The 27,182-nt window shown below is 39.5% G+C and overlaps 2 protein-coding genes across 2 annotated transcripts; one reads left to right on the top strand and one right to left on the bottom strand.

The window, feature by feature from the left end:
- The first annotated feature begins 1,079 nt into the window (after positions 1-1,079).
- Positions 1,080-27,182, top strand: LOC139717681 (uncharacterized). Its single transcript, XM_071629182.1, has 5 exons — positions 1,080-1,190; positions 13,469-13,663; positions 15,274-15,442; positions 15,878-16,125; positions 27,000-27,182. Exons 2-5 carry the CDS (start codon positions 13,514-13,516, stop codon positions 27,180-27,182), a joined length of 750 nt encoding a protein of 249 aa, XP_071485283.1. The 5' UTR covers positions 1,080-1,190; positions 13,469-13,513.
- LOC139717685 (zinc finger protein 862-like) lies at positions 1,547-5,843 on the bottom strand. The gene is made up of 2 exons (XM_071629188.1): positions 5,246-5,843; positions 1,547-4,430 (listed from the first exon to the last, which is right to left on the bottom strand). Exon 2 carries the CDS (start codon positions 4,412-4,414, stop codon positions 2,453-2,455), a length of 1,962 nt encoding a protein of 653 aa, XP_071485289.1. The 5' UTR covers positions 4,415-4,430; positions 5,246-5,843; the 3' UTR covers positions 1,547-2,452.

Genomic DNA, 27,182 nt, shown 5'->3' with positions numbered 1-27,182 from the left:
GCCAATCGATGTACAATGAACTCGTGAAAACTAACGGAAGGTCTTTTGACAATGTAATCAGTAGGCCTACATTTTACACAGCGATACATGCATGTAAATATACTGTAAGCGTAACGGATTTGTTTATTTCGAGAAATGCAGCAGAGGTCGATCACAAATTATCTATTATTTCATTTTACTATCTAAGATAGGTTTCACTGGGTAAGCACTGTTTGGGCACCCGTCCCTCTTCATCATGAATATTCATCAGGCAGTAAGATAAGTGTCCACAACGCTGGATAGCTAGGCTGGTGCCATAAGAACATTGATGAATGTAAAAACGTATCGACGGGAAATGTAAAAATCTCGAAAAATTGTATCAACGGGGAATGTAAAAACGTCTCGTCGGGAGATGGAAAAATGTTCAGATTTGCCGGAAATGTAAAAACGCTGCCGGGAAATGTAAAAATCGTGTATTTCAACGGTATTACGTACCGATGGTATAGATGATAGCATTGATATTCATGATGAAGCGGGATGGGTGCGGTGCCCCAACAGTGCTTACGTTACTGCAGCTACAAGCTTCTAATCTGGCTCACGAGCAAAGAGATTTTCCCCAGACGTGATGGGTGGGGAGGAGAAAAATCTCTTTGCTCAATACCACGTCGAGTCCTTTCGCAGCGCCGTATCCTTTACGAACCTCGTAGCGCCCTCTATGTTTGTCTTCATACGTAGGGCTAGTGCGGCCGGAAGTAAGTGACAAAAATCAACAGCTCACGCCATCCGCAAGGCTACTGTGTGTATAGTGTTATGATGCACACATACGTACTACTGCTACCACGTAAAATATACTTACTCAACTCACACAGATACATACCGACCGATTAGCTAGCTAGCTCTTGGAAGGAGGCTTAACCACTCCGGTTTCCGGACTCTGGTGCAAGGTTCGACGTTCACGGGAGAATTTCTTGTGAATTTAACTCGCTCTGCACCAGCCCCTAGCTAGATGGAGGACGATTCGGACGATTTTTGCCTTCTCGGTCTCCTCTAGCATCCTGCGAATCAGCGTGACCTATCTTTCATTTGTGGCTCAAAAAGTCGCGACGAACCGTGTAACCTGTTACGTGTGTGGTGTATACGCTTCATGCTGTGAAGGCGTTTCTCGTAAAAAGTCAGCACAGCTCACGCAGCTCACAGTCACATACGTGCAGGTAAATTGTAGATTTCTACTAACTTAACATCAAGCATGCATGTGATTGTTCCCTAGATACTAATTAACCACTATGTCTCCTGTAAATTTATATATATGCATACTGCACTCGGGCAGGGACCGGAGTTGACCGAAAGATTGGTCTGTATCTGGTCATCGGGGATACAATGTATGTTCCGCGGAGACGAGACTCAGCGTTGCCAGGTCCCAACGGAACAAAATCACCAAAAGGCCTGTGAAAAATCACCAAAAACCACAAAAAATCACCAAATCTGAGAAAATGTTTTTTCTCGAAGTTTTTTTTTTTAATTGATTTTTTTTTAAGTTTTTTTTTTTATTTTTTAATCTTTTGGCATATAGGATCAATGAACTTCCAAGGGAGTTCAAGCTGTGGGAGCTGCTGCTGCTGCTGTAGGTGTGTATAGATAAAAAAATTAGCGTACGCGCAGGTTTTTGCGCATGTCCTTTTCAGCATCCGAGATTTTGCGAGATATTCAGAGATGGAAAGCATGGTCGACGAGATTCACTTGTTGACGACATGAAGATCTATTAGCCGTGACCAGTGCCGTATATACGGCACTGGCCGTGACTAATTGACATGGTTTGTGAATATTTAGCCAATACGGTCTGGACTTGTATATCTTTTGTGTCTAAACTGAGACTAATCGCGACACAACGATCTCGCGGACTAGATCATGCATTTGGGTGCAAACGCCATCTCAAGTGGGCTAGCTTAGTCTGCATTCAAGGCAGCGGAGGCATTATTCAAAGACTCAGTATACCCACACTAATGCGCGTGTTCATGCGTGTATGGGTGGAAATGAGCTGCTGGCTTGACAGAGGTCTGCGCTCTAACAGTGCTTTTTTTTCTATATCGTTCATAAAAACATACATTGTGTACATTCATTGATCTTGCTCTAGCGATCCACGTCCCACAAGCTTTGCTTTTTAGTGGATCACTATTTTCATATCGAATCTATTTTCCGCACGCCCACGAAGTATCCTCCTCGTATATATATATATAAATATATGTTGTTATATAATTTATCTCGGATACTACATGAATCTTTTGCAAATCCTTAATGTTTGAAAAATATCATTTCATGACATGTATACTTTGTACTATGTTTTGATTTTCGTTGATCGGAAATAAACTATGATTGAATTGAATTGAATTGAATTGAAAAAATACAACCACTTACCTTCATGTTGTAGGGAACGTAACGTACTGATGCGCATCTGTTTACTGCATACACTTGGAAGCTAGTCATAGATGCTTGCATTGAATCTTTTAAGCATTGCTGCAGTGACCTCAAACTTATTACAGCAGCCAAAAGTGGTCTTGGTTAAGACTATGGCTTCTAGAGTTTTAGTCGAAAGCTGGTTGCGATACTTGTTTTTTGCCCATGTCACTATGGAGAAGATGCGTTCGACTGAAGCATTGGAGATGGGACAAGACAGCGCTCCGAGGGCATAAAGTCCTATTGTCCTGTATGGCTTGTGTCGGTCGGAGTTTTCATGATTCAAAATGCCCTTCCAAAAGGACTGGCTGTCATCTGGTATGCTGCCTTTGAAGATCTTCTCTTCCTTCCACAGATGCAAGCGGATCATTCTGTACTGTTCCTCAACCACATCAAGGTCCTCACACAGATGAAGAAGAGGAAGGTCTGAAAAGGCACAACATGACATTTGCGACAGTACATTCTTGGGATGAAGTAATGACAATTTTTGGAATGTCTTCTTGCTCTCAGGTAGCCTCTTTTCTATCTCAGATATGAGACATGCAAGAAAGTCAGCACATCGGGTTCTCACATTGTCTACGATCTGTAGATGGGCAGGCTCCCTCTGCAACCTGACTGCTTCAGCTGTAAATTTGTGACCATAGTCTATGAGATTCAGAGGACGTCTTGCACCAGTACCGTGATCATACACCCGTTCCTTCAATGACTTGTGCTGCATGTCTAACGCATCTGAGAGCCCTTCCGGTGATGCATTTTCAGCCTGGAATTTCTGATTCAGGCGGTCTAGGTTCTCCACAACTGGTGCAAGGAATGTAAAGTACAAGAAATTTGACTTGTCGTCAAACATGTGGAACAGCATCCTCGCTCGGTAACGGACATCTTGCGTGCCTTCGTTCATTGCCATTTGGAAATAGTTTTTCAGAGGATCCCAGTGTTCCCAAATCCTCCGGATGAGCTCCCCCCTGACTAGCCAACGAGTTGTAGACATTTTTTTGAAGGGCATCTTCTTGCTTGCAAGTTCTCCTTCCTCTAGCTCTTCAGCGCAGAATGTGTCATAGAGTGATTTATATGCTTCTCGGCGCAAGAAGCTGTGGCTGAAGAAACTTGGAACTTCACAGAGCATGAATCCCACATTTGAAGGGAGTCCCTCAAATGCCTTCTGTACGCACAATGCGATGGAATGGCATACACATTTCATGAGTGTGCATTTTGGTGCAACCTCTTTTACTCGGCTCCAAACACTGTTGTGTTCTCCGGTCATGTTTGAAGCTCCATCTGTTGCAAGACCTACACAACGGGAGAGGTTCAGATTGTACTCATCTAGAACGGTTTGTAATGCCTTGAAGAGCTGTTCGCCGGTGGCTTCGCAGATCTCTTGAAACCCCAAGAGTACGGTCAGTATTTCCATTTTCTCCTCACTAAAGTATCTTGCAAGGATGGCAAGAACTCTTGTTGATGACACATCTGTACTCTCGTCGATTATCAGAGAAAATGCTTTCTCTGACATATCTTCCTTTACTTGCTCCTTTATGGTAGGAGCAATAACTTGTGTCACAAGTTTTGTACATTTGGTGCGATGTATCGAAATGGACTCTAGAGTGCTACCAGCTGCATACTTTTTGATCGTCTCAGACAAATGATCAATCGAGCTCAGAGGACTATGACAGCATGTCGTAACAGCCAAATGAAGCTCGGCGGCCTTAACAGCATCAGCAGGCTGGATCTTTTTACTGCATGTAGCGAATTTGGTCATTGAACTCCCTGCAATAGCTCTTCTCGCCGCAACGTGGCTTGGGGTATCTTGATGTTTTTTTAAGGAGGCATGATGAGGCTTTAGCTGCTTTCTGCAGTATTTACAGAATGGTAATTTCACATCGTTGTCCATCACAGAAGTAAGCCAGTTAAACTCAGTTTCCCATGAGGTCAAATACTTTCTTGATGCCTCATACTTGGTCTTAGATTTCTTTGCTGGTGGTGTGGCCATACTGAATATGCCTAGTCTGAAAATAGTGCAGAGATAGACAAGGGCAAGGGGCTATTGTAGTAGTAGAAGTATAGCATAGTAATTGCACATATTGGTATTACTTTTCAAAACAAAGATATAAATTAAATATCACAATATTAGATATCACTGTTGACAAGGGTTGATAAATCGCAATTCACTTTTGCTTTACATCTCATTTTTTTTAAATCAGTACACAGAGTAGTTCTAAGGTTTTGTAATTTAATCAGTTGTAATTCTTCATGTTTATGATTAATTTTAATCTGTCCTTGTTCGTTATGTATTACAATTTCAAAAAAGCAACTTACCACCACTGCTGTTTAAGTGCCATCACTTTGAAACTCGAAAGTTATGTGGTCTAGATCCTACTAGAAACATATTCTCATGCAACTCGAGGGAATTGAGGTAGTAGCCTTCTTATCATTCATGTTGTCTCTCTTCTTTTTTTTTCCTGAAGAATTCAAGATTTATGACTGATCAACAGTATTTAGGAGATATTGGATAAAAACCGTTCCTACACTGACAGCATGAATGTCCTCATAGTGGATGAGTGTTGTCAATCAAACACTTCTGCCTAGTAGCAGGCAGCTACCTAGTACTAGTAGATATCTAGTCATCCTTTCCATTTGCATTTGCGTGAATGCACATTGCAGCACCACCGAACACGCACAACCAGCACACAGAATCACAGTCCTACACAGTATACAAGTAGTTGTCATTTGTCAAATATCGATTACAGATCTAACCATGATTTACTCGATGCTATTAGAGTCAGCTTATCATTTACTCGAGTATTTAAGATTTGCAACTCACCAGTATAAGACAGATCTTTCGAGATATCTGGGGAAAGTGGGTAAGGGTTTCAACTACAAGATAACCACAAACTGATATAATTATATCGAACACTCATTATCAGTAGTGAGCTCGCTGGTTTCCAACCAGTACTGCTTCCAACACTGTCCCAACCTCCCTGCTATGACGTAGCCAGCACAGCTGGTGGCCGCGGTTTGTAGCTTTATCAGCAGTAGACAGCTGAGTATGATCTGACAGCAGCGTGGCGACCATTGCATCGGCGCGTGTGCGTGCAGTACACACAGTCACACACATGCATTGCGTACAATGTGCGATGTGTGTTTTGTGTGTGTATAAGATCTGACAGTATACCAAGACAATAACGCACATGTTATGTATCTATGGGAAAGTGTTACGCCATGCTTTCTGGAAAATAGACTAGTTTTCATGGTGATTTTGTTTATTTCTTTCGAAATCACCCGAAAATCCCCAAAAGATAACCAAAAATCACCAAAAGATCACCAGAAATCACCAAATATGGATTTGGTTACCAGGATAAAATTTTGTCACCAAGGGTTTCAAAAAATCACCAAATTTCACTATTTTTGGTTACCAAGATCACCATCTGGCAACACTGACGAGACTGCGTCTGACTTTACGGAATGCCCCGGCCCCCGCCCCCCGAAAAAAAAAAAGACTCCTCCGCGGCTCTGGACAGACGGATCTTTCTGTCTAACACGGTTAGGACCGGAGATGAGTGGTGAATGTCGCTCTAATCTGGTTGTCGCACTCTTTGAATATGACTACGAGATGGGATAAAGACATTCTATTAGATATATGTAACATACAGTGTAACGTTTGAGCCTAAATCTCTCTTTTATTGCCATGCCATGTTTACTGATAGTGTATTAGTGATACTGTTTAACAATGTTACTGTCGATATCATATCTAGGGGCCTACAGCGTGTATGGTAACCCTACTACATATCGACCGTCCTTATTGAAACCGACCGCGTAGTATTGGCGCACAGAACGCTTAGTACGCACTTCACTGTGCGCAGAGCACATAAAAATGGATTGGCTTTGACTGTTGATGAGGATGTATGGGGAAAACGCGAAAATTCGCTGTTCATGAAAGGACAAGTTCACCTTCATAGACATGTGGATTGCATGAATGCAGCAATATTAGTACAACACATCAGTGAGAGTTTGAGGAAAATCGGACAATCGGTTTAAAAGTTATGAATTTTTGAAGTTTCTGGTCAGTCAAGGCTAGGTGTAGATGAGAAGACTACTATAACTTGTGATGTCACATGTGTACAACGATATAAAGAAAGAATAAAGAAAATTCAATATATTTTCACTTTTCTCGCATAACAAAAGAACACTTGACTTCTCTCTTTCAGAAGGCAGGGGGAATAATATTACCCTAATCATATGTCAGTAACACGTCAAAGACATGTGCACTTTATTCAAAAAGTGAAGTTTTGTGAAATTCTCTTTTGAAAATAAAAATTTTACATTCAAGATTTTCAAGAAAAAAATGTTTGGTTTTCACCTCAGTTTGCTTGATTGTGGTAACCCTGCGAAGTTCAAGCGCATTGAACAATTGAACACAGTCCCGGGCGTACATTTTTGTTCAGTGCGCTTGTAGAGATTTTACCAAGGGTGTCAATATTAGGGCCCGTGACGGGGTGCGGGTACCTCACTATACATGTAAAACATTTTTATTAATGTAAACTCTAACAATAAAACAGAGTTTTCAAGAACAAGGTAGTTGGTAGACTGTTCGTCTGTCTCTATAATAAAGCAGGGGCAGATTCAAAAATTCCGTAAAGGGGAGGCGCTGATAATGGGGGCGGCTGCTGCCTCTCCCCATTTTTTTCTTTTTATTTCTTCTGTTTTTAAAGAGGGAGCGAGCATGCGCTCGATGCACTTCCTCTTGATCCGCCACTGCTAAGTAGTTTACAAGTAGGTATGCTGATTAAGGTGAAGAGTAGACTCTGCAAAGTACATGTTCATTTATAAGTATTGGGCATTTCCGTGAGTTGTGCGACATGACCACCAAAATTTTACCCGCATATTTCAGGACAGCTGATAATCTTACTTTGTTAGCCATAGTTTGAAGTGTGTGAAACCAACTTTACCTTTAAGAAAAGTTCCCTTTTGTGCATTTTTATACCTTTTGAAACCAGAAAGCATTTTTTTACCTAAAAATCCCTAAAAATGCATTTTTGTTGCTCTTTGTGATTATTTTTTATATTTGAGGCTCAAATCAAACTTTGTTTGGTTTTACAAATCAAAAATATATTAATCTAGCAGTAAATAAAGTGGAGACCTCGATATAAGATATGTACTTTGGACACCAGCGTGCTCTTACATAGCTCGAGAAGCTGCTGTAACGTGAGTTACCGAAACATGAACTTTTTAACCTGGCAATTTTACTATGCCCAACTGAGACATGGTATTTTGGATTATCAAATAACTATGCAGCACACATCCAAGAAATATGATGGGACTTATAGTCTTTGCTTCAAATTCTCATAACAGAGGTCTTAAAATTGTAACGTGAGTTACCATGTAACGTGAGTTACCACAATGTAACGTGAGTTACCGACATGAGTTTTCTTTAATACCAAGAAATGATATGAAGGTTGTGATTGTAAGTAACCAATGAGTACATGATTACTGAACTCTTGTATTAAGATTCTATTTCCAGTAGATTGTTATTCTCTTGGTCTCTCTCTATCACCAAACCAACTGGTCTACATGTACAATGTATTAATTACACATGTTCATCACATGTGCTTCAACAGGTTCCATATTTACTATTTAATATTACAGTGCATGTAAACTGATCTGTTACAAAAGTTGTTAAAAGACATTTCCTCTAAAGCTGCATGGACCTTGTTCCAGCAAATTATCAAAATTTTGTGATAACTATTAATAGCCTCCTGATTGGGATAATCACTGCATGATTACTCTTGAAAAGTTCTTGTTTTTGTAATTCAAATGATTACTATTTGACATTTCATAGTTTATAAATACCTACCTGTATAGACCAAAGCCATTGTTTATGAGGCTGAAACATTTACACGTGAACAGAATTTTAAGATTGGAGCTCGCTTCCTGCTGTTTTTTCTGAGATTTTTGAGAACTGAACATTGTGAATTTGACACGCTTATGTGTTTTATACTATTCTACTCTGAGGTTTTAGCTATATTGTTGCAAAATCCTACAATGAAACTTTTCCATGTTTACTATAATTTACTTTACATGCTGATCTACATTGTATTACCAAAAACTTGTTGAATGGGAACCTCATTATCAGACATTTTCTTTAAGAGCTGGACAGTCATGTACCTTAAAGCAAACTATCAACATTTTGTGATATTAATAGTTAGCATCCTGATCACAAAATATTTACTATTCATGTTTTTCATTGGGATTTACTGCTTCAGTCTGCTTGATTACTCTACAAAATACTGGTATACTTTTTACATGTATGTACAATTCAAATAATGGCTACTTGACATTTCATAGACCAAAGCCATTGTTTTTTAAGGCTTAAACATTTACATGTATGAACATGTTTTATTAAACTGATCAATACTGGTAGCAGATAACTAAAATTTATCTGCAGTTTCTGTAATTCAAGTCTAATTTCTGTACCAGTTTAGTATAAGAATTTGTAAACAAATCAAACATACAAACAATTGATTATTGAGTAATTCAAACAATTATCAAATAATTGGAATATAAATTGCATTGTTTACAAGTTAAAAGATTTATTGAAATATTCATTTTCTGAACCTTTAAACTCTCCACAGACTACATGTACAGGTCTCTAGTCTCGTGACTCAGTGTATTCATGGAATAGTTTATGGATGACTTGTTTTATCTAGATAGCCTGAAATCCATTTAAATCTAGTAAAATAAAAAAACAATCAAATCAAATTCTCAATTAAATCCTCAATTTCTGATGCATTTGTTAACTGGAAAAGAGTGTAATTTAATGAAATAGACCCTGTTTCATATCATTTTGTTGAATACAATGTTTGTCTCAGTACAAATGAAAGCTTGGAAAACGACTCAATTAAAAATGAATTTATCTTCAAGTTGGTATTCTAAATGTATTGTTTCCTGCCTTTTGGTAATCTCATGGATAAAATGGGATTAATTACTGTCAGATCAATGTTCAAATCAATTTAGATTCTTTATTCATGGAGTTTGTTTGTGAAAAAAAGTTGTCTTGGTAAGTTTTCTTTGGATTATTAAGACAAAAAATCGTCTTGTGCTCATGTGGACAAACTGTAACGTGAGTTACCGTAACGTGAGTTACCGCTTCACATGACGATACCTGGAGAATGTAAGACAATTTGAATTTTTACCATACTCGGTGATGTATGTTGTTAGTCCATGACTTTGACACAATAGACTCTCTGTTTCATGTTTGAGGAAACTTTTGAATATAAGACATGCCAAATTTTTGCATGTCCAAATTGTGTAACGTGAGTTACCGACATTTGTAGTGTTTTTTCTCATAGTTCTCATAAGAGTCTGTGGATGTAATGTTGCTGTGAGGTACTCTGTAGGATGGAGGTGCATGATACTCATTCACATATAGTAACTCATATCACTAATTAGGTTTTAAGGATATTGATCTCAACGACCTAATTTTTAGTTCAAAATGTAAAGTGAGTTACCGTGGAAATGCCCATTACATGTACTGTATCTAGGCCACGTGTTCTGTCAAAAGAGGAGAGCTCCTAGGCTGAGGAATTCTGAATTTTGAATGTCTGCCAACATTGTCGAAAGGGAAACTAGTCACAACGCATTTCTTCTGTTTTTAAAGAGGGAGCATGCGCTCGATGCACTTCCTCTTGATCCACCACTGCTAAGTAGTTTACAAGTAGGTATGCTGATTAAGGTGAAGAGTAGACTCTGCAAAGTACATGTACATTTATAAGTATTACTGTAAAACGAGAAATGTTCGCGTGCATTTTAATTTCGCGAATTTCGCGAGCGCCAAGATTTGCGAAATTAAAATGCACGCGAAATTTCTTATCTACACTATATGCATTGAACGCAAGAGGCAATTCGCGAAAATTTCTTGCCGCGAAAAAGGTCGTCGGCTCCAATTCGCGAAAATTTCATGCCGCGAATATATCATGTTTTACAGTACATGTACTGTATCTAGGCCACGTGTTCTGTCAAAAGAGGAGAGCTCCTAGGCTGAGGAATTCTGAATTTTGAATGTCTGCCAACATTGTCGAAAGGGAAACTAGTCACAACGCAGGGACAGTGGTGGTTGGTTGTGGACTAGCTACCAACATACTTATCTGTGACTACTGTGCTACTCGTTGACTTTCTGTTCTCTGCAGCAGCAGGTACAGTAGGACCGGACCTACACTATAGACTATGTGAGAACAGCAACAGAGCTGTGTACATTTCCTATTTTTGGATGCATCATCGAGTCTTCATTTCAGTTTTAACCCTATTTCCACCGGGGGGACATTTTGACCCCCCTCGACGTTTCGCGTAATTATTCCACAACGCGTGATGCTCTCGCCGCGACATTTAATGACTTTTTTCTTTCGAGTATAGCGCAACTTTTTGAGACCAAATTTGTCGCTCCCGGGAACGCCATTTTGAAGCGACGCCCCCTTGACAAAAATTCGTCGACCCTAAAATTGCTCAAAAACATGATTTTGTGTACAAATCCAATGTGTTTTTGCAATTAATTCATATAAAAATGAATATTTTTACTTTCAATGGCTGATAATGATTTATTTTAGCCTGATTATGCTTTAAAAAGTTTCTGCGACAAACTTTGGCGAAAAAAACAACAAAAACAAAAAGTAAAAAAAAAAGAAATACGTAAGAAATTCAATAAACAGTAAAATACATAAGATGATTATGAAGCTGAATTTTTGCTTCAATATTATTGTTAAGGATATTGAAAAGAATATGCTCACCAAAAATTAGAAGTCTTGGAGCTTTGTTTTTTTTATTTATAGGCAAAACAAATTATTTTTGCATAAAGTAGCATAAATTAATTAATATAAAATACATAAATTGAAATGTGAAAAATCTAACTATACTGTCTTGTAGATTCCGTTGGCCTCTACAATGTACCTTTATAGTGCAAATTTTTGCGAGGATTGCGCGATCCACAACCGATATCTGAAGGGGGGGCCAAAAGAGCCTCCCCCCTATTTTCAAGTCCCTCAAAAAACCCAGTTGGATTAGGGTTAAAGAAGTCTTGTAAGAAAATCAGAAAAGTTTACATGTTTGATGTGTTGTATGACTAGGAAATCCAATGTACAATCTGGCATTTAGACACAAGATTTATTGGCACAAATAAACATCTCTAGACCCTACAATGTATTTTTCTGCTACGATGTACAATTGTACATTTGTATTTATACATACTTTGTACAAGAAGTGTAGTCAGATCTCGAATTCCAGGCAATCCAGCTAACCAAATTGCACCAAAGTCACAGCCTATGGCTACAGGGTAGAACTCTTTAAATTTTCAGTCACTTGTGTAAATCTGAACAAAATCAGTTCTCAGAAAGCAAGTACTGTAGAACAAACAAACCCGTAACTTCAAATGAAATGCTGCACGTCTGTATGTTTTTAGTTGATCAAAGTGCAATAAATGTGTGTCCTCAATAGCTATCAATAAAAAGTGTACATGTACATGTCATGTACATGTACATGTATGCCACCCATACAATTGACTCATACAGAATTGACTTGTACATGATTTTTTAGTATCCTATATGTGATTTACAAAATTTTGTATAGATTATACTGATTGTTTTGATGATTATTGTAACTCAAATACAAGATGTAACTAATCACTGTTGAAAAGAATAGTACGTTGTTCAACAGACTTGAGAGAAAAAAGACATTCAGGCTAGTTTTTATATACCGGTACTGTACTTTTGGTGTTTGTTTCGTGTTTGATTTTAAACTAGAAAAGCACTCTGAGAGTGCAGACCTCCACCAAGCAGCCCATTTCCACTGAGTCATAGGCCAATTTCCCATGTCAATGATTAAAAGAAGTCTTAGAAATGTTTCCCTCATCAGCTTCCTGCTGCATGGTGCCCCAAGTAGAGTATGTGTTTTTGATAGTGCGCATACATGTACTGTACATGCAAACCTCAAATACGCGCAACTTGACATTTGAAGTTCACTGACCCATTTGCTAATAGAAAAAAAAAATCCTTGAAAGATTTATTTATTTCTCGATCACGACCAAAATTCAATCATCGGTTCCTTGTGTGTCATTTGTATCAACTTTTCCAGTAAGTTTCATCCAAATCCGTTTGAACACAACTTCTGGAGATCTTTTGCAATCGGACAAACAAGCCAATGCCGACAAAAGAATTACCTCCTTGGTGGAAAGTGGTGGTAAATGATGCCTCTTCCCTGTTGGATGCTGATGGTATTACGTTTTTTGGTTGTCCATCCTTTATGCTGCACTGTTGTCCAGAAGAGGGGGGGGGGGGATATCTGATGGATGTTTTGATACTCTGTCAATGTCGATTAAAGCATATGTGGGATAGTGAATTTGAGAGGAAAGTCCCTGAAGTTCAGACATGAATCGAAGGTCATTGAACATTTGCTTCAAATCATGTCCTAGGAAGGATAATAGGTATACTGTAAAAGTGGTTTCTTTCGCGGTGGTTTTATTTTCGCGCTTTTCGCGCTGTGAGGTTGAACCGCGAATTTAACATCACGCGAAAATGTTTTGAACTCGTCGCTTGTACAATGCTATCATTACCGACCGCGAATTTAAACACAAAAGTCTGCACCGATGGAAACCGCGAAAGTTTCTGTACGCGAAAGAAACCACTTTTACAGTACACTGTACATTGTACATCTACATTGTATAGACAATTGCATGACATTGTAATGGTATGACAAACAGTTCTACATATAGGTCAGAACTTTGCCGTATGTCTTGTATGATGGAAGATGGATCCATAATTGCAGTCTTGAATGTTGAATGGTATATTGTACCTTCGTACAAGTATACGAAAGAAATGAATAAAAACTTAGATTGTTTGTACATGTATGGTAGATACAAAAGGTCAAATGTCTGTGCTTTGTCTTTGGGTTGCTAGTATGGCTTACCATAATAATGTGATATACTGTAGCTGTTGCCATGACAACATATATATGGCCAGGATGTCAGAACCTTCTGACTTCTTTGTCTCCTTCCTGCTTACAGATGGGCATCATTGCCGTACCGCACCCTCACAGTTGAGTTGCCGAGATGGCTGCGTCACTCGAAGGGAGCGGCGGTGGCCTCTACTTCACCGTGCGCGTACTGGAGGAGCTGTCGATCGCTCTCGGGAACGGGGACATCCCGGGAAACTGGCGGAACCTGGCCGGAGAGTTGGACTTCAATGGTAACGAGGTGGCGGTAAGTACAGTTGTATAATAAACTCGGTGCTACATTTGGATGGGGTTAGGGGCAATATTTCTGATCCCATGAAGTGGTACACCCATTTTCTGTAAAAGCTGTTATTTTTGCATATCTAGTACATATATTTTTGCGAATGAGGAGGGCACATGCATTTTTGCAAGATTTTATCACAATTTGACACCAGGGCTAGGTTAACTTGTAGTATTCAGTGCAGTGCAAGTATCAAGATAGATCTACAATGTATGGCATGTACACATGTGTACTGGTAAGCATAACATTCCCACTAGGGCCAACACACAGAAACAACTACTGGTAGTAGTACTATGTAGGTACACACAATGTCATATTTCTTACACACAGCATGTACACCCAGCAACAAAGAGCCACTGTACTCTCTTAATATGTGCTTGAGATTTATCGATAAGGAGGAATGACGGTAGAGTTTTAATAGGGGGGCATCAAGGCCAAAATCTATTTACATTGTACCTAAAAGCAATGTTGTGACTTTCACCAACATTGATTTGATTGGTGTTTCTTTGCCTGCCATTAAAAGTTACCATGGTTGTTTTAGGATATGTTGCTATGTCATACCTTGATATCTAGGGCCTACTCAGTGAACATACTGTGTCAGGAAATGTAATATCTTACTGTACGTACGATAGACCACGTTCCTGAAGAAAAATATGTGTGCAACAATGCAAATCTATGAAGAAGCAGGGAAAATCTCTGTTTTTGTCTTCAAACTTAATATACAGTACAAGCTCCCTAGATTTTCTAGTTTATACTTCTACCGGTCATGGCCAGTAGTGACCTTTTGAAAAAGACCGGGTAGCATGGGTATTCATGGATTGTCCAATTCATTCAATACCCAGTGGGGTATGTTAAAAAAAAACATGAATGGCACCAGTTGGTGAAAGGTGCATCAACGGGAAGGCTCATTGCATGGTCGGCACCACATTATCAAAAGTGGGGGCACTTCAGACTTCTGGTGCCACTTACGGGTTTCATCAGCTAACAAGCAAAAAAAAAAAAAAAAAGATCTTCGGCACAACTTCTGTAGTTTCTGTAGGGTGCCACTTCTGGGTTTCTTCAGCTGACAAGCAGTGGTCAAAGAGAAATGAGGAGTTTCGTAGAGCATGTCTGGAATCCCTTCCCTCCAAGTTCTGTCTATTGTGTTCACACATTATGCAGTTCCAAGAGCATCCAAGTGCTATTACCAACTTGGAAGAATCAGACCAATAACATGTGCTTTACAAATATCCACATTTCTCTGGGACCACTAATAAACCAAATTGAATGGAGTATTCTGCAAAATATAGCTAAAGAAAGATGTTATATTTTAAGACCTTGAAGTACACCATTCAGACAATTTAATCATATTGGAAGTTGTCAATGTGAGAATCCGATTATACATATATACATATACATAATATATATATATATATATATATATTTTTTTTTTTTTTTTTGGGGGGGGGGACGTACTGTACAGGCGAGCTGTTTATTTCCACTCCAACTATGCCAGAAGTGATGCATAAAATGTACACCCAACCATGAGAGTACGTACAGTGTACAGTATAATCCTCTGTGACTTTCCTGTTCTACAGTCACTGAGAGTGGCTCAACAGAAGGAAGGGCACACCCCAGCATCAGACCTGCTGCTTATCTACCAGCGGAAGAATGGCGGAGTGAACTTTGAAGAGTTCAGGAGTCACCTCCTGACCATCGGCCGCCGGGACATTGTCACGGACATCTGGACCGAGGAGAAATACGAAGGTTTGTACCAGGAGTAGAACAGTGCCAGAGCATATTAACCTCCCTGATAATTTTGAATGGGGCCACAGGCCATTTTTTTGTAGATCAAGGATTGAAGGGAGGGGGGGGGGGGGGGGGGGGGGGAGGGGGTGCAAATGACAACTCGTTATTTCTTTATACCTCTTGTAATTTGCATTATAAAATTGCAACATCGCTCAAAGAAAATGTGATGTGGAACTACAATTTTGTAGAAAATTTCATCTGTGAATATGTCTGTCCCGTGTACAATGTAGTTTGTTGTGTGTTGTGTATAGACAATCATATTTTTGTGTTCTTAAAAGCATTTATTGTATGATATAAACTCAAACCAAACTAGTGGTATGTAGGAATCATAGGCAGCTATGGTTGGTACCAATTGGTCCCCCATGATCAATTTTGGTCTCGCCTCGTTTGCAGCTGGTAAGCTCCTGGAGCCCTACAGACCTCCGTTCTCGTGTCAAGTTGACGACAAGGTCACGTCCACCACAGGCCTGTTAACTCCAAGTGTTCAACCGGTCAGAGATGCATTCCAGCAGGCAGTGCCGAAGTCTGACCCCGTCAAACGGAAATCGCCCTCGCCGAATACTAGTACCCTACACAGGTATAGCGACCCCTTACCGGAAGAAAAACCCAGGAATATGACGAGCAGCACGTCGGAGATAATGGTATGTTATCTTGAATGTCTATTCCTGCATCATCTGTAACAATATGTACTGTAGATTGCATAGCTACACTGTATCTGTCTACCTGTCAATCTATCAATCTATCTCTCTATCTCTGTCTATCTATCTATGCCCTATGGACATTATTTTCTTCTTTGTCCAGATGGTCAAGCTAGATCTATGACCCTTCACTTAACTACCTAACATTTGATTGTGAGGTTAGAGGTTCAATCAGTTTGTAACTTTCAGACAATTGCGGGTTAATAGGGTAATGCTCTGCACTGCCTCTGGAAAATGACATCACACTGAAAAATGCTGGGCGACTATGCTGAAAGACACCTAAAGCACTAGCAGAAAAAAAAAGAGAAAAACAACAACACGAGTTTCCACACTTCCATTTTCAAATTTGGCCGTCACAAATTCCTAGCAGGAACCCAAACCATGGAAAATAATGGAAAGCTTGTCGTGCAATTTCTCCTAGCCGCCAAAATGTGCAACCAGCTAAACGTGGCAATGTTTACACCAGTATGGTTTATATGTGCATGCATTCTAGCCTGCCAGGCCAATTAGTGCATGCGAGTGCATGTGACTTTTTGTTACAATGTGAAAGGAAAAGACTTTATAGCGAATGAATAAAGTCAGTTGTTTTGGATTGCACAGCTGAATTACACTCTGCTGCTGCTATTGAAGTAAATGGAATTTATTTTATTATAGAATCGCTTTGAACCTGCTGTTAAATTAATACCACAGGCAGTCATGTTTTATGTTTTATTGACCATCTTTTTGTTGTTGTTGATAGGGCTGAGGGTTGTTTAATAGATGAAAGTCTCAACAAGAATTCACATATTTTGACCATGCTGTGGTACTAAAAGAGTGTGTGAAAAGCTTTTCTGTGCTCAGGAAGCTTCTGTGTGCGCTTGTTTGTTCAAACGTGTAGGAGTGATATACACAGATAACGAAGCAAACCACCAGCCTATTGTATTGTCAGTCTCCCTGATTGTTGCGAGCATCATTTCTTCGCCAACGATCCAGCCGCATTGTGGGCGGTGCAAAGTCCACGATGGTACATTCCTGTGACTGTCTATTAGCAGGCAGTCTCTTTGTGTACATTGCATTCGTAATGTTACCCATACTCTGCTATTGTGTGCCCTCCCAAGGTCTGACCAAGATTTCACCAAAAGGAAGCACTGGTGTACATGTACATTGTATTGTCACCGCAGTCCTTGTCATCAAATCACGAATGGGAAGCGCAGGTCGGCCGTGCGACTGAAATAACAAGAACTGAAATCATCCATTATATTACCCTCTGTTTACCTTTGTTACAAAAACCTTGGCTTTTTTTTGTGCCATAGAAAAGGAGATTTTTTTTTTTTTTTTTAGATAAAATAAGATTAGATATAATGCTAAAGACTAATACTGGTACTTACATTTGTTCATGATGTGAAAGAATTTCAGACACATTGGAAAAAGAGGAGGAAATGTTAATTTTTTATTTCAATAATTTATTGCAAAATTGTATATATGAGAGAGATGGTGGGCTGGAAATCTGAAAGTATGTTTGTTTTTTATGCCTCCGCCATGAAGTGGTGCCGGAGGCATTATGTTTTCGGGTTGTCCGTCTGTCCGTCTGTCCGTCCGTCCGTCCGTCCTTCCGTCCGTCCGTAATGAATTTTGTGGACAGGGTAACTATCAAAACCTTTTGAGGCATCCTAATGAAACTTGGCATGTATGTGTATTAGGAGGTGAAGTTGTGCCTATCAACTTTTGGGCGCACATGCTTAAGGTCAAAGGTCAAAAGGTCAAGGTCAAATACTTAAAATTTTACTTTTTCCCCCATATCTATGCAATGCCTGAAGATATTTTCTTGAAACTTAATGTATACATGTATTACCCAATTAAGATTCTCTGGTGAAAGTTTGAAGTCATGAGGTCAAAAGTTCAAAGGTCAAAAGGTCAAGTAAAATGTTAAAATTGTACTTTTTTCTCTGTATCTTGGAAATTGTTCAAGGTATCTTTATGGAACAAAGTATATATGCATGTACTGACTGGCAGTGGTTATCTAGGGAATTTGGGGTTCATGTGGTCAAAGGTCAGGGGTCAAAGGTCAAGGGCAATACTTCAAAATTTTACTATTTTCCTTATATTTATGCAATGCCAGCAGGATTATTTTTTTAAAAACTTGATGTATGCATGTATAACCCACTAGAGATTCTCTGGGATTTTCTTCTTTTTTTTTGCCAAGAAGGTCAAAGGTCAAAAGGTCAAAGATCAAGTGAAAGTGCTGAACTTACTTCTTTCTCCATATCTCGGAAGTGGCTCAAGTTATCTTTAAACTTAGTACATAATTATGTATGTTCTGCCTGACATTGATTCTCTTATGAATCAAAGGCCAGATGAAAATGATAACAATTTATTGTTCAATACAGAAATTGCACTTTTTCTCCATACAATTTATACCTTGACAATTACTCAAGTGCGTAAACTTATGCAAGGGTCAAAGTCGAAGTTAAAGTTCTTAAATCCCGAAATACATGCTCTCCTATTCATCCAATTAAACATAGGTCAAGGAAGGTGAACATTCGATACATTTGTGACAAACATGTCATTTTGATATTTTGCCAATTTTGTGAAAATGTAATCACACATTGTCCACATGTACTATACACCTATTAGGAGAATCATGCATTATGGCGGAGGCATACCAGTCGCCATAGCGACATTTCTAGTTTTGTTGTGTGTTGGACGTGAATCAACTTAACCCTAACCAGGCCGGGCTTTTTTGGGTGTTTTGTGGCCGGGGAGGGGTTGATTCAACCCCCCCCCCCCCCCCCCCCCCCCCGAAATCTCGGCCGTCGATCGCGCAATCGCCATGAAATTTGGCATGCGCATTACCTGTGGCGTAATCTACCAAGCTATACAAAAGAAAATGGAAATTTTTGTTTAAATGATTAATTATGCTAATATATGCATAAAATCATACATTTTGCTCTAAATCAGAAATTAAAGCTCTTAGAATCCTAATTTTTGGTGAAAACATTCTTTGTAGCATTCCTAACAATGTACTTGAAAAAAAAATTGGTATCAAAATCAATTTCTTATGTATTTTATTGTTTTATGAATTTCTTATGTATTTCTTTGTTTTTCGACCTTTTGTTTTATCATTTTTTTCCGCAAAATTTATGACAGAACCTATATCAAGCATAATTATGCTAGAATTAATTAGTTTCAGCCTATAAAAGTGAAAATAATCAGATCTTTATGGATATGAAGAGAAAACTCCATTTGCATAGACTTTAGGCCAAGTAAAAAAAGAAACCAGTTTCTCGTCCTCGCGCGCATCGATTTTGGCCGCCGCATCGATTTTTTTACTATTTACTATTTTCAAAATGGCGCTGAAAATATGTATTGTACCAAGAAATTCATAATTCTCGTCCCAGCCCGTTCCCCGCCCGCATCGAATTTCAGTTGCCGCCTCGACTTTTTTTATATTTACTATTTTTTCGGCCGCCGAAAAAAAGAAAAGAAAAAAAGATATCGACAATTCACCTACCAATCGTGATTTCTCATTGCTAAATACTCCTTGCATCCTCTACTTAGTACAGCTGTAGCTTCTGTAGTGGGTATGTAAAATAACGCATGCATTTCACACTGCGAGCTCGGCAAGAAGGAATGACCCACAAAGCAGTCGAACTGTAGTTGGATGGGCGCGCGGCGGGCGGGCCTGGGCTGTATGTACAGCGCACTCGGTACGTTGTGGACGCGATAGCGGCAACATTTTTTTCGAACAATCGCTGATATTCCAAGCATATTTCGCGCATTGTTCGTATTTTCCCCCGTTTCTCATATTTTAAGCGGATGAATTGTGCTGTGCAAATGCTTGTGAGGATTGTACCGAGTTTGTATGTATACATTTTCGTGTCATTGTGACTATGTGCATGTGTGTGCAGTGTCGGAAGGTACGGTGCCAGTGCAGTGGCCGTGCCGGCCGCGTATGCGTGTCTGTAGCTGTCAGGGTTCCCATCCCCCTGGTCTGTCAGCTGTCTGCACGCACGCATGAACACATTCGAATGTGTAGAGGCCCAAACACTCTGCTCTGTAACGTTGCATCTGACGGCGATATACTAGTATTCTATTTTGAAGAGAATGAATGCGCTTTTCCACAGATTCTGGTTTGTCTCGTATTTCTGCGGGATACTTTTCTTTACAATGTAAATTAATGGACACGGCCGTGAGTCATATCTCACCTGTAGTGTGATTGAATCATTCATCATCCAAATGATGAGTGATTATCAAATGTCTTTTTAGAACATGAAGAAACATTTTTAAATGTTTAATGCTATAATGTCATATCAGTATCATTTTGACATCCATGTACCAGCCAGTTTCCAGTTGAATGTGCTACAATTGTACTGTGAAGAGATGCAGATAGGCCTACAGCGCAGCTGTGTGGACACAAAAAGTCATAAACACCAATGATAAATAAAACAGGTTTTGAATATCATAGAATTTATTTCAGTCGTACATTTTATTTTGTTGATAGTGTTTTATACCTGTTTCAATTAATACCACAATACATCAGAATTGCAAGTACACTGGTATCAGAAATACCATTACAACACTAAATACCAGTATTAAGATGGTCATTTTCCCTTGACATCTGTAGTGGAAAGGAAAAGCAAATGTATTTCTGCATGCATGAAGTTTCATTTCAAGTATGGTACATATTTATATCTATTTGTTTGAAAATGCACAGAGTGCTGGCAAGACATACACTTGGGACCTGGTCTCTCATAACACAGCTACCGCATACCAGAGTGATATTTCATTTCATAAATTGGATGTAGAAAATAGTAAAGCCCTCTCTCGTTACCTTTCTCAGAATTACCGGACGAGAAACACATGTTACTTTCATTTTGACAATCCTCGAAAAAATAGTAAGATATTAAATAGTAAGGACCTCCCTCATTGCCTTGCTCAAAAAACCCGGATGAGAAACTACTTTCTTTTTTTACTTGGCCTTGTACACAAAATCACGTTTTTGAGCCATTTTCGATCTGACAGGCATGTATAAAACGTTATGCAGCGTCGTAACGGTATGCACGATTTTCGCGAAAATGGTGTCAAAAGATGCGCGAGACTTGAAAGTAGAAAGTCAGCGAACGACACGGTCAAAAAATTTCACGCGGCGGAGAAGTTGCGAAAAATGTCGAGGGGGGGTTGATTCAACCCCCCCGGCCTTTTTAGGGTTAAAGCACATATTTGTACTGTATGCAAAAAAAAAAAAGAAAAGAAAAAAAAAAAAGAGCAGAGGGGCCTTAACAGAGAATGACATCTGACAGCGCAACTTGACATTTGCTCAGTCTACCGTAGGTACCTTTGATTGCAGTGCCATGCTTCAAACTAGTTTGCACTTTGTACTTCTGTGCAGTAACAGCTGTAATGCCCCAATGCACAACTGTACATACTTGTACTTGTATGTAGTTACTGTTACGAAATAGAGGGATCTGTTCTTGACCTTTATGTCCCGTGGGTTGTGTGAATTCACGGACAAAAAACAAAACAAAACACAAGAAAATAAGGGGAAAGAGAGCAAAAGTTTTAAAGATATTTTAAGCAAAACTTACATGTATCATGATGCACATTGTCTCTGTACTGCCTCTCCCTTTAAACCCAGTGTACATTATGTATCAAAAAGGTTTTAATGTGGAATTGCCAGTGTTTCTGGGTTGCTTGTATTTAAAGGGGAATGCAATCCTGTCTATTATGTTGCATTCGGAAAAAAAAAAAATAAGAAAAGTACATGTAGATTGGTGAAAATTTGGGGAAAATATCGGAGGCACAAAAAAGTTATGAACAGTTCTGATAAGATTAAGAGAGTATTAGAGACAAATTTGCAACTGTGTGTGACATGTATGTAGATGTTGAACAGCTCTCCATTTCATTTGTACTTCAACACAAAGTCACAAATGTTCATTTTTATCACAAGAAATGTTTTTTTTGTAGATCTGTTCTTGGTAAAAATTAATTGTAATAAAGCGCTTTTTACACTTGCACATTTTTGCTTAGTTCCGTACCAACGTTGGGGCTAAGGGGGGGGGGGGGGGGTGGCTTTTTTTCACTGATCATCTTCTTTGATTTTTCTCCTTTCAAACAAAGCAATATACATGTATATGATATCAGGATGGAATTCCCCTTTAAAACTACGTAACCAAGGCCAGCAAAACGTACTTGTAGCACTTTAATAACAGACAGTGTTGTGAGTTAGTAGAGTTGCCTGCTGTCCAAGATTGCATTTAATACATGTACATACTGTACCTGCATTTATGCGTGCACTAGGTACTTTACATTTTCCTGGTATTTGTCTTTGAATGACCTGAGAAAAGCAGGATCATGTTCTACATTACACCACCGATGGGCATGCATTTACCTTGAGGCATGTCTGGAGTTTGCCGATTGAAACATGTGAAGGTATTCTCTTTTCAATGCCTAATAAAGTTGGTGCTGTTTGCTTGCGGTTTGAGCATCATATTCCAAGTGTGGACAGGGAACCAACTGTTGTATTAATTGATAGATCTGACAACAAAACATTCATTTCAATTTGTTGAGATTGGGTGATTCCCAGCTCCTACAAGTATGTTTGAAAAGAATTTTTCTGCCATCTTTTGAGCGTTTTGTCCTAAGGTGACCAAAAAAACAAACAAACAAAATACAAACAAAAAAATCTTGTAGTCTTCTTATTCAGCAATGATTGTACCATGTATTTGTCATCATCTTTAAAATGTGGTAACATTTGAACGGGTTAGCCAATTTTCCTTAAACGTGATTTGAGTGTACTGGTGATTTTTCGGTCTTCATTATCTGAATCCACAATCAGACATATTTGCGGTGAATTTCCTGCTCAAAGCAGTCCTGTCTGCCCATTGTGGCATCATGATCAAATGCAGCATATGAGGTTTGTTTGCCCTATATTGAAGGGGATATGTTTGCATTGTGAAGTGTGGTGAATCAAAGTTCTACACTCGCGTGTAAATGCAAATATCAGTATACAATGGACTTTACATCAGAACATCCCTTGGAAATCTGTACTTTGTCTCAGAAAGTATGTCAGTGGGGATAACACACAAATTAGATGACATAAAGTATTGTACGGTACATTGTATGTGCTCTCTTATCATATTCAAGTCAGATAAGTTGAAAAAGAATTGAATTCCAAAGTTTAACCCCTCACTTGCAGGGATGCCAAGTTCCAAAAAATTTTATGAGTGAGATTATCATGACTCGGCATCTCGGCATGCGAATGTGTGCGCAAGCAAGGGTGTGGGAGGGGTTTTTCCCCCCTGTGGCCTCCCACAGTAGGGAGCTTTTTCAATTTTTAGCTCTTAATGGTGCGATCAGGTGCATACTTAAGTGACTATTTTTTACTTATTTTGAAAGACAAAAGGGAAATATACCGTCATTTGCAACTATCACTTCACGTATTAATGAGCAAGTACATGGATACAACAATACCTGGTATACAATGTATTAATGCACATCTATGGTACATGTACAATTGCAGGGCAGATTGTCATATTCCATATTTATCCACACACTGCGGCATGCAGTGTTCGCGTTTCCTGGTACAAGTACAATGTAGTTGACATGCATTGTCTATGCCCTTTGACCTTCATAGATTGCATTGTACAGAAAGGTACACACTGTGTATACATGCATGGTTGAATGCATCGTTTGTATAGCCCCCCACCAAAGTATTCACTTGCCATTGAATTTTATTTCCTTTTTTGTGTGTGTGATAACCCCCTTTGCATGAATGCATCAACCACAGGTTTTGAGTCTCATAGAGTCAATCTGACACTGGTTACATTGTGCCACTGGTTGAGTATTCAAGTGAGCACACGTAGCATTGGGTCACATTGACATACATATTTTCCATAGGGTGATGTGATCACCTATTATATGTCTGTCGACCTGCGCACAAATCTTAACCATATGTCATCATTTGAAGTCTTCATATTACACGTCATCAATTTAAAAGAATAGATTGTGTCCGTTTTTTTACACCATGTAGTGTTTTGATAGCAAACCTAGTAATGGTGACTTTTGGGGGGAGAGGGGCTTGAAAGTTATTGCACACTACACAACTTTGCCGCGATTGAACAGTCGTACATGTACATGCTGTACACTATACGACCTTAAAGGACAAGTTCACTTTCATAGACATGTGGGTTGAGTGAATGCAGCAATATTAGTAGAACACATCAGTGAGAGTTTGAGCAAAATCGGTCTATCCGTTCAAAAGTTATGAATTTTTTAAGTATCTGCTCAGTCACGGCTGGATGAAAAGACTACTATAGCTTGTGATGTCACATGAGTACAACGACATAAAGAAAGACTAAAGAAAAAATTCAACATATATTTGCATTTTTCTCGCATAACAAAAGAACACTCGACTTCTCTCTTTCAGAAGGCAGGGGGAATAATATTACCCTTAACATACGTCAGTAGCAAGTCGAAGAAATGTGCACTTTATTTAAAAAGTAAAGTTTTGTGAAATTCTCCTTTTATTTTCCTTATGTAGTTGTATGCATGTGACATCATACACTGTAGTAGTCTTCTCTTCCAGCAGTGACTGCACAGATACTTAAAATATTCGTAACTTTTGAACGGATTGTCCAATTTTCCTCAAACTTTCACTGATGTGTTCTACTAATATTGCTGCATTCTCTCAATCCTTATGTACAGTGTATATGAAGGTGGACTTGTCCTTTAAGAGTGGAAGTGTGATGTCACCAGCCTTGCTAGTTGCCAGTTGTAGAGATTTGACATACTATGTCGAATTTTTGTGGGCTTTCTGCCCATCGCGCTGCATTATATGTACTGAAGCCAGAACGGTTGAAAGCCTAGCTGTGTAGTCGTATAGTGTGTGGTGTAGAGTTGTGCGACTGGTCATACAGTGTACATCTATGACCTGGCCTGCCTCCCTAGTTGTGTGATCAGTCTGATCGAATAGATTGCCAGAGACTCCAACCCAAAGCACCTTCTGATCTGGAGATTCTCCCGCCTGAAACCCCTAGCAAACGGGAGACTCCAACTTGATGTGTGCGAAGCGCGAAGTTCCTAGGGTTCTAGATGCTTTCTGGTGCTATCTAAGGCTTATGTTTTCAACATACGATAGAAATAAGTAAGAAATCCTTTCCAACGGGAGACAAAGAGCGAGGGCGGGAGAAATTAAATCTCAAGCGGGAGAACGGGAGATTTTGCAAAAACGGGTTTTCGGCGGGAGATCTCCCGTTGAAAACGGGAGAGTTGGAGTCTCTGGATTGCAGTGGGCTTTAGTAGCTGAATTAAACTTGTGTTGACCCAATCTAGTGATTTCTTATTAAATCTACAATGATTGTACTGTATGTACCAATAGGAAGTTCATGAGGTGATAACATGACAACCTTTGGTTCCATGCATACGGTACTGTAAACGTCAATATTTTCGCGCGATTAATTTTTCGCGCTGAGCGGCTCGAAAACATATTCGCGGGTTCTTAAATTCGCGCTCCGCAGCGGGTTAATACACAGTCGCTGTTTTCATCCAGCGATGCCAGCGTACGATAAGCGACGTAGCGAGCGGCGCGAGTGCGAGTACAAGCGCTCAACTACATAGTGCATGTATTTTACTCGATACATGTAGGACTAGTACTGTAGTCGCAGGGATGTAGCACACCAATCGGCCGTGGGCTCGGTGCGTGCGGTGCGTGCGATGATACTGCTATATGCGTAAACATGTCTGTACTACGTAGCAGTATCATCGACGAAGCGCACCAGGCCGTTCAAAATGTGCATAGAAAATTGCGAAGATATATTCGCGCGTTTTTGAATTCGCGCTAGCCGAACGTAGCGCGAAATCCGCGAAAATTAATGTACCGCGAAAATTTCCACGTTTACAGTATGTGGTTGCTGCTACAGTGTACTCCCATTATAACGAAGTCCTCGGGACCGGTAGTTTTCTTTTGTTATATCGAAATTTCGTCATAACCGAACAAATAAACAATAAAAATACATAGACTGGATAATGCTGTGGCCTGAATATTTACCTCGTTGTAAGTTCCGGATTTATAACCGTGTGCGTTATAATGGGAGTGCACTATACCGTAGGTTCTTCCTGACTTCATGTGATGCTCTAGAAGTAAATGTCTACATTATTTTAGGTCTGATGTTGATGAAAATATCTCTGCTCTGTTCATCTGATTTCATTCTTTTTTTTTTAATGTGGGCCAACTTGGAAATGGTGCCTTATTATACAAATGATGCACAGGACAGAGTTTATCTACAAATGTATGAGAATTGAATGGGTGAGTTTAACTTTGGAAGTATTTTATCCCACGAGTGCAGCAAGTGGGTTTTAGACAGAATATCAAAGTTAAACAAGAGCGTCCAAATCTCATTGATCCACGAAACAGGCCTGTGCATCATTTGTGTTTTAAAATGGGCCCATAAATTCATGAAATTCAACTTTTTTTCCCATCTTGCGTCTGGTGTACCTACATGTACAACACTGTTCAAGGCTCGAGCCATGCCGGACGCATGTGTTTGAATTTTATGGCTCAGTGTGGAACAGTAAAATTCAATGCAGGATGATTGACCAATCAGATTGCAGAGATTCTAAAGCCCATAATCCACCTTGATAAAGTTTCGTGTAGGTATGAATGAACCGTTCCCTTTAGACTATAAAATAAAAAAGACAAAAAGTGTTTGGCCCTTTCCAGGGATCACAAAATACTCTTTCACTGCTTTAAATGAGGCCATGTTGAGCTCAGTGAATATATTCTTGTCTTTTCAATTGCCAAGTTGTTTTCATAATGTAAACTCTTCACTTCTTATCCGCAGATTGGAAAGGAAGCCCAGGGTGCCAGGCCCAGAGAGAGGGAGGAGAGGGGCAGGAGCCAAGAGGAAGCAGAGACGTACCAGCACACAGCCCAATTCCATTCTCTCCATTCCGTCTCGGGCGTCTTTCAAAACGGTGGTAACCAGGCGTCTGCAAACCCCGGCCCCACCCCAATGAGTGAGTAG

Source organism: Diadema antillarum, unplaced genomic scaffold (genome assembly GCF_040938485.1).
Source record: "Diadema antillarum isolate AM-2024a unplaced genomic scaffold, OU_Dant_1.0 scf00000080, whole genome shotgun sequence".
NCBI lineage: Eukaryota > Metazoa > Echinodermata > Echinoidea > Diadematoida > Diadematidae > Diadema > Diadema antillarum.
The sequence above is the reverse complement of the archived record's forward strand: the minus strand, read 5'-3'. Positions and strand labels throughout refer to the sequence as shown.

What these genes read in the sequence shown, in the direction of transcription:
- LOC139717681 (XM_071629182.1), top strand. Translation starts at nt 13,514, where the DNA reads ATGGCTGCGTCACTCGAAGGGAGCGGCGGTGGCCTCTACTTCACCGTG. An exon ending in TCAATGGTAACGAGGTGGCG is followed by an intron (nt 13,664 to 15,273) that starts GTAAGTACAGTT and finishes CCTGTTCTACAG; the next exon opens with TCACTGAGAGTGGCTCAACA. An exon ending in GCAGCACGTCGGAGATAATG is followed by an intron (nt 16,126 to 26,999) that starts GTATGTTATCTT and finishes TCTTATCCGCAG; the next exon opens with ATTGGAAAGGAAGCCCAGGG.
- LOC139717685 (XM_071629188.1), bottom strand. Translation starts at nt 4,414, where the DNA reads ATGGCCACACCACCAGCAAAGAAATCTAAGACCAAGTATGAGGCATCA.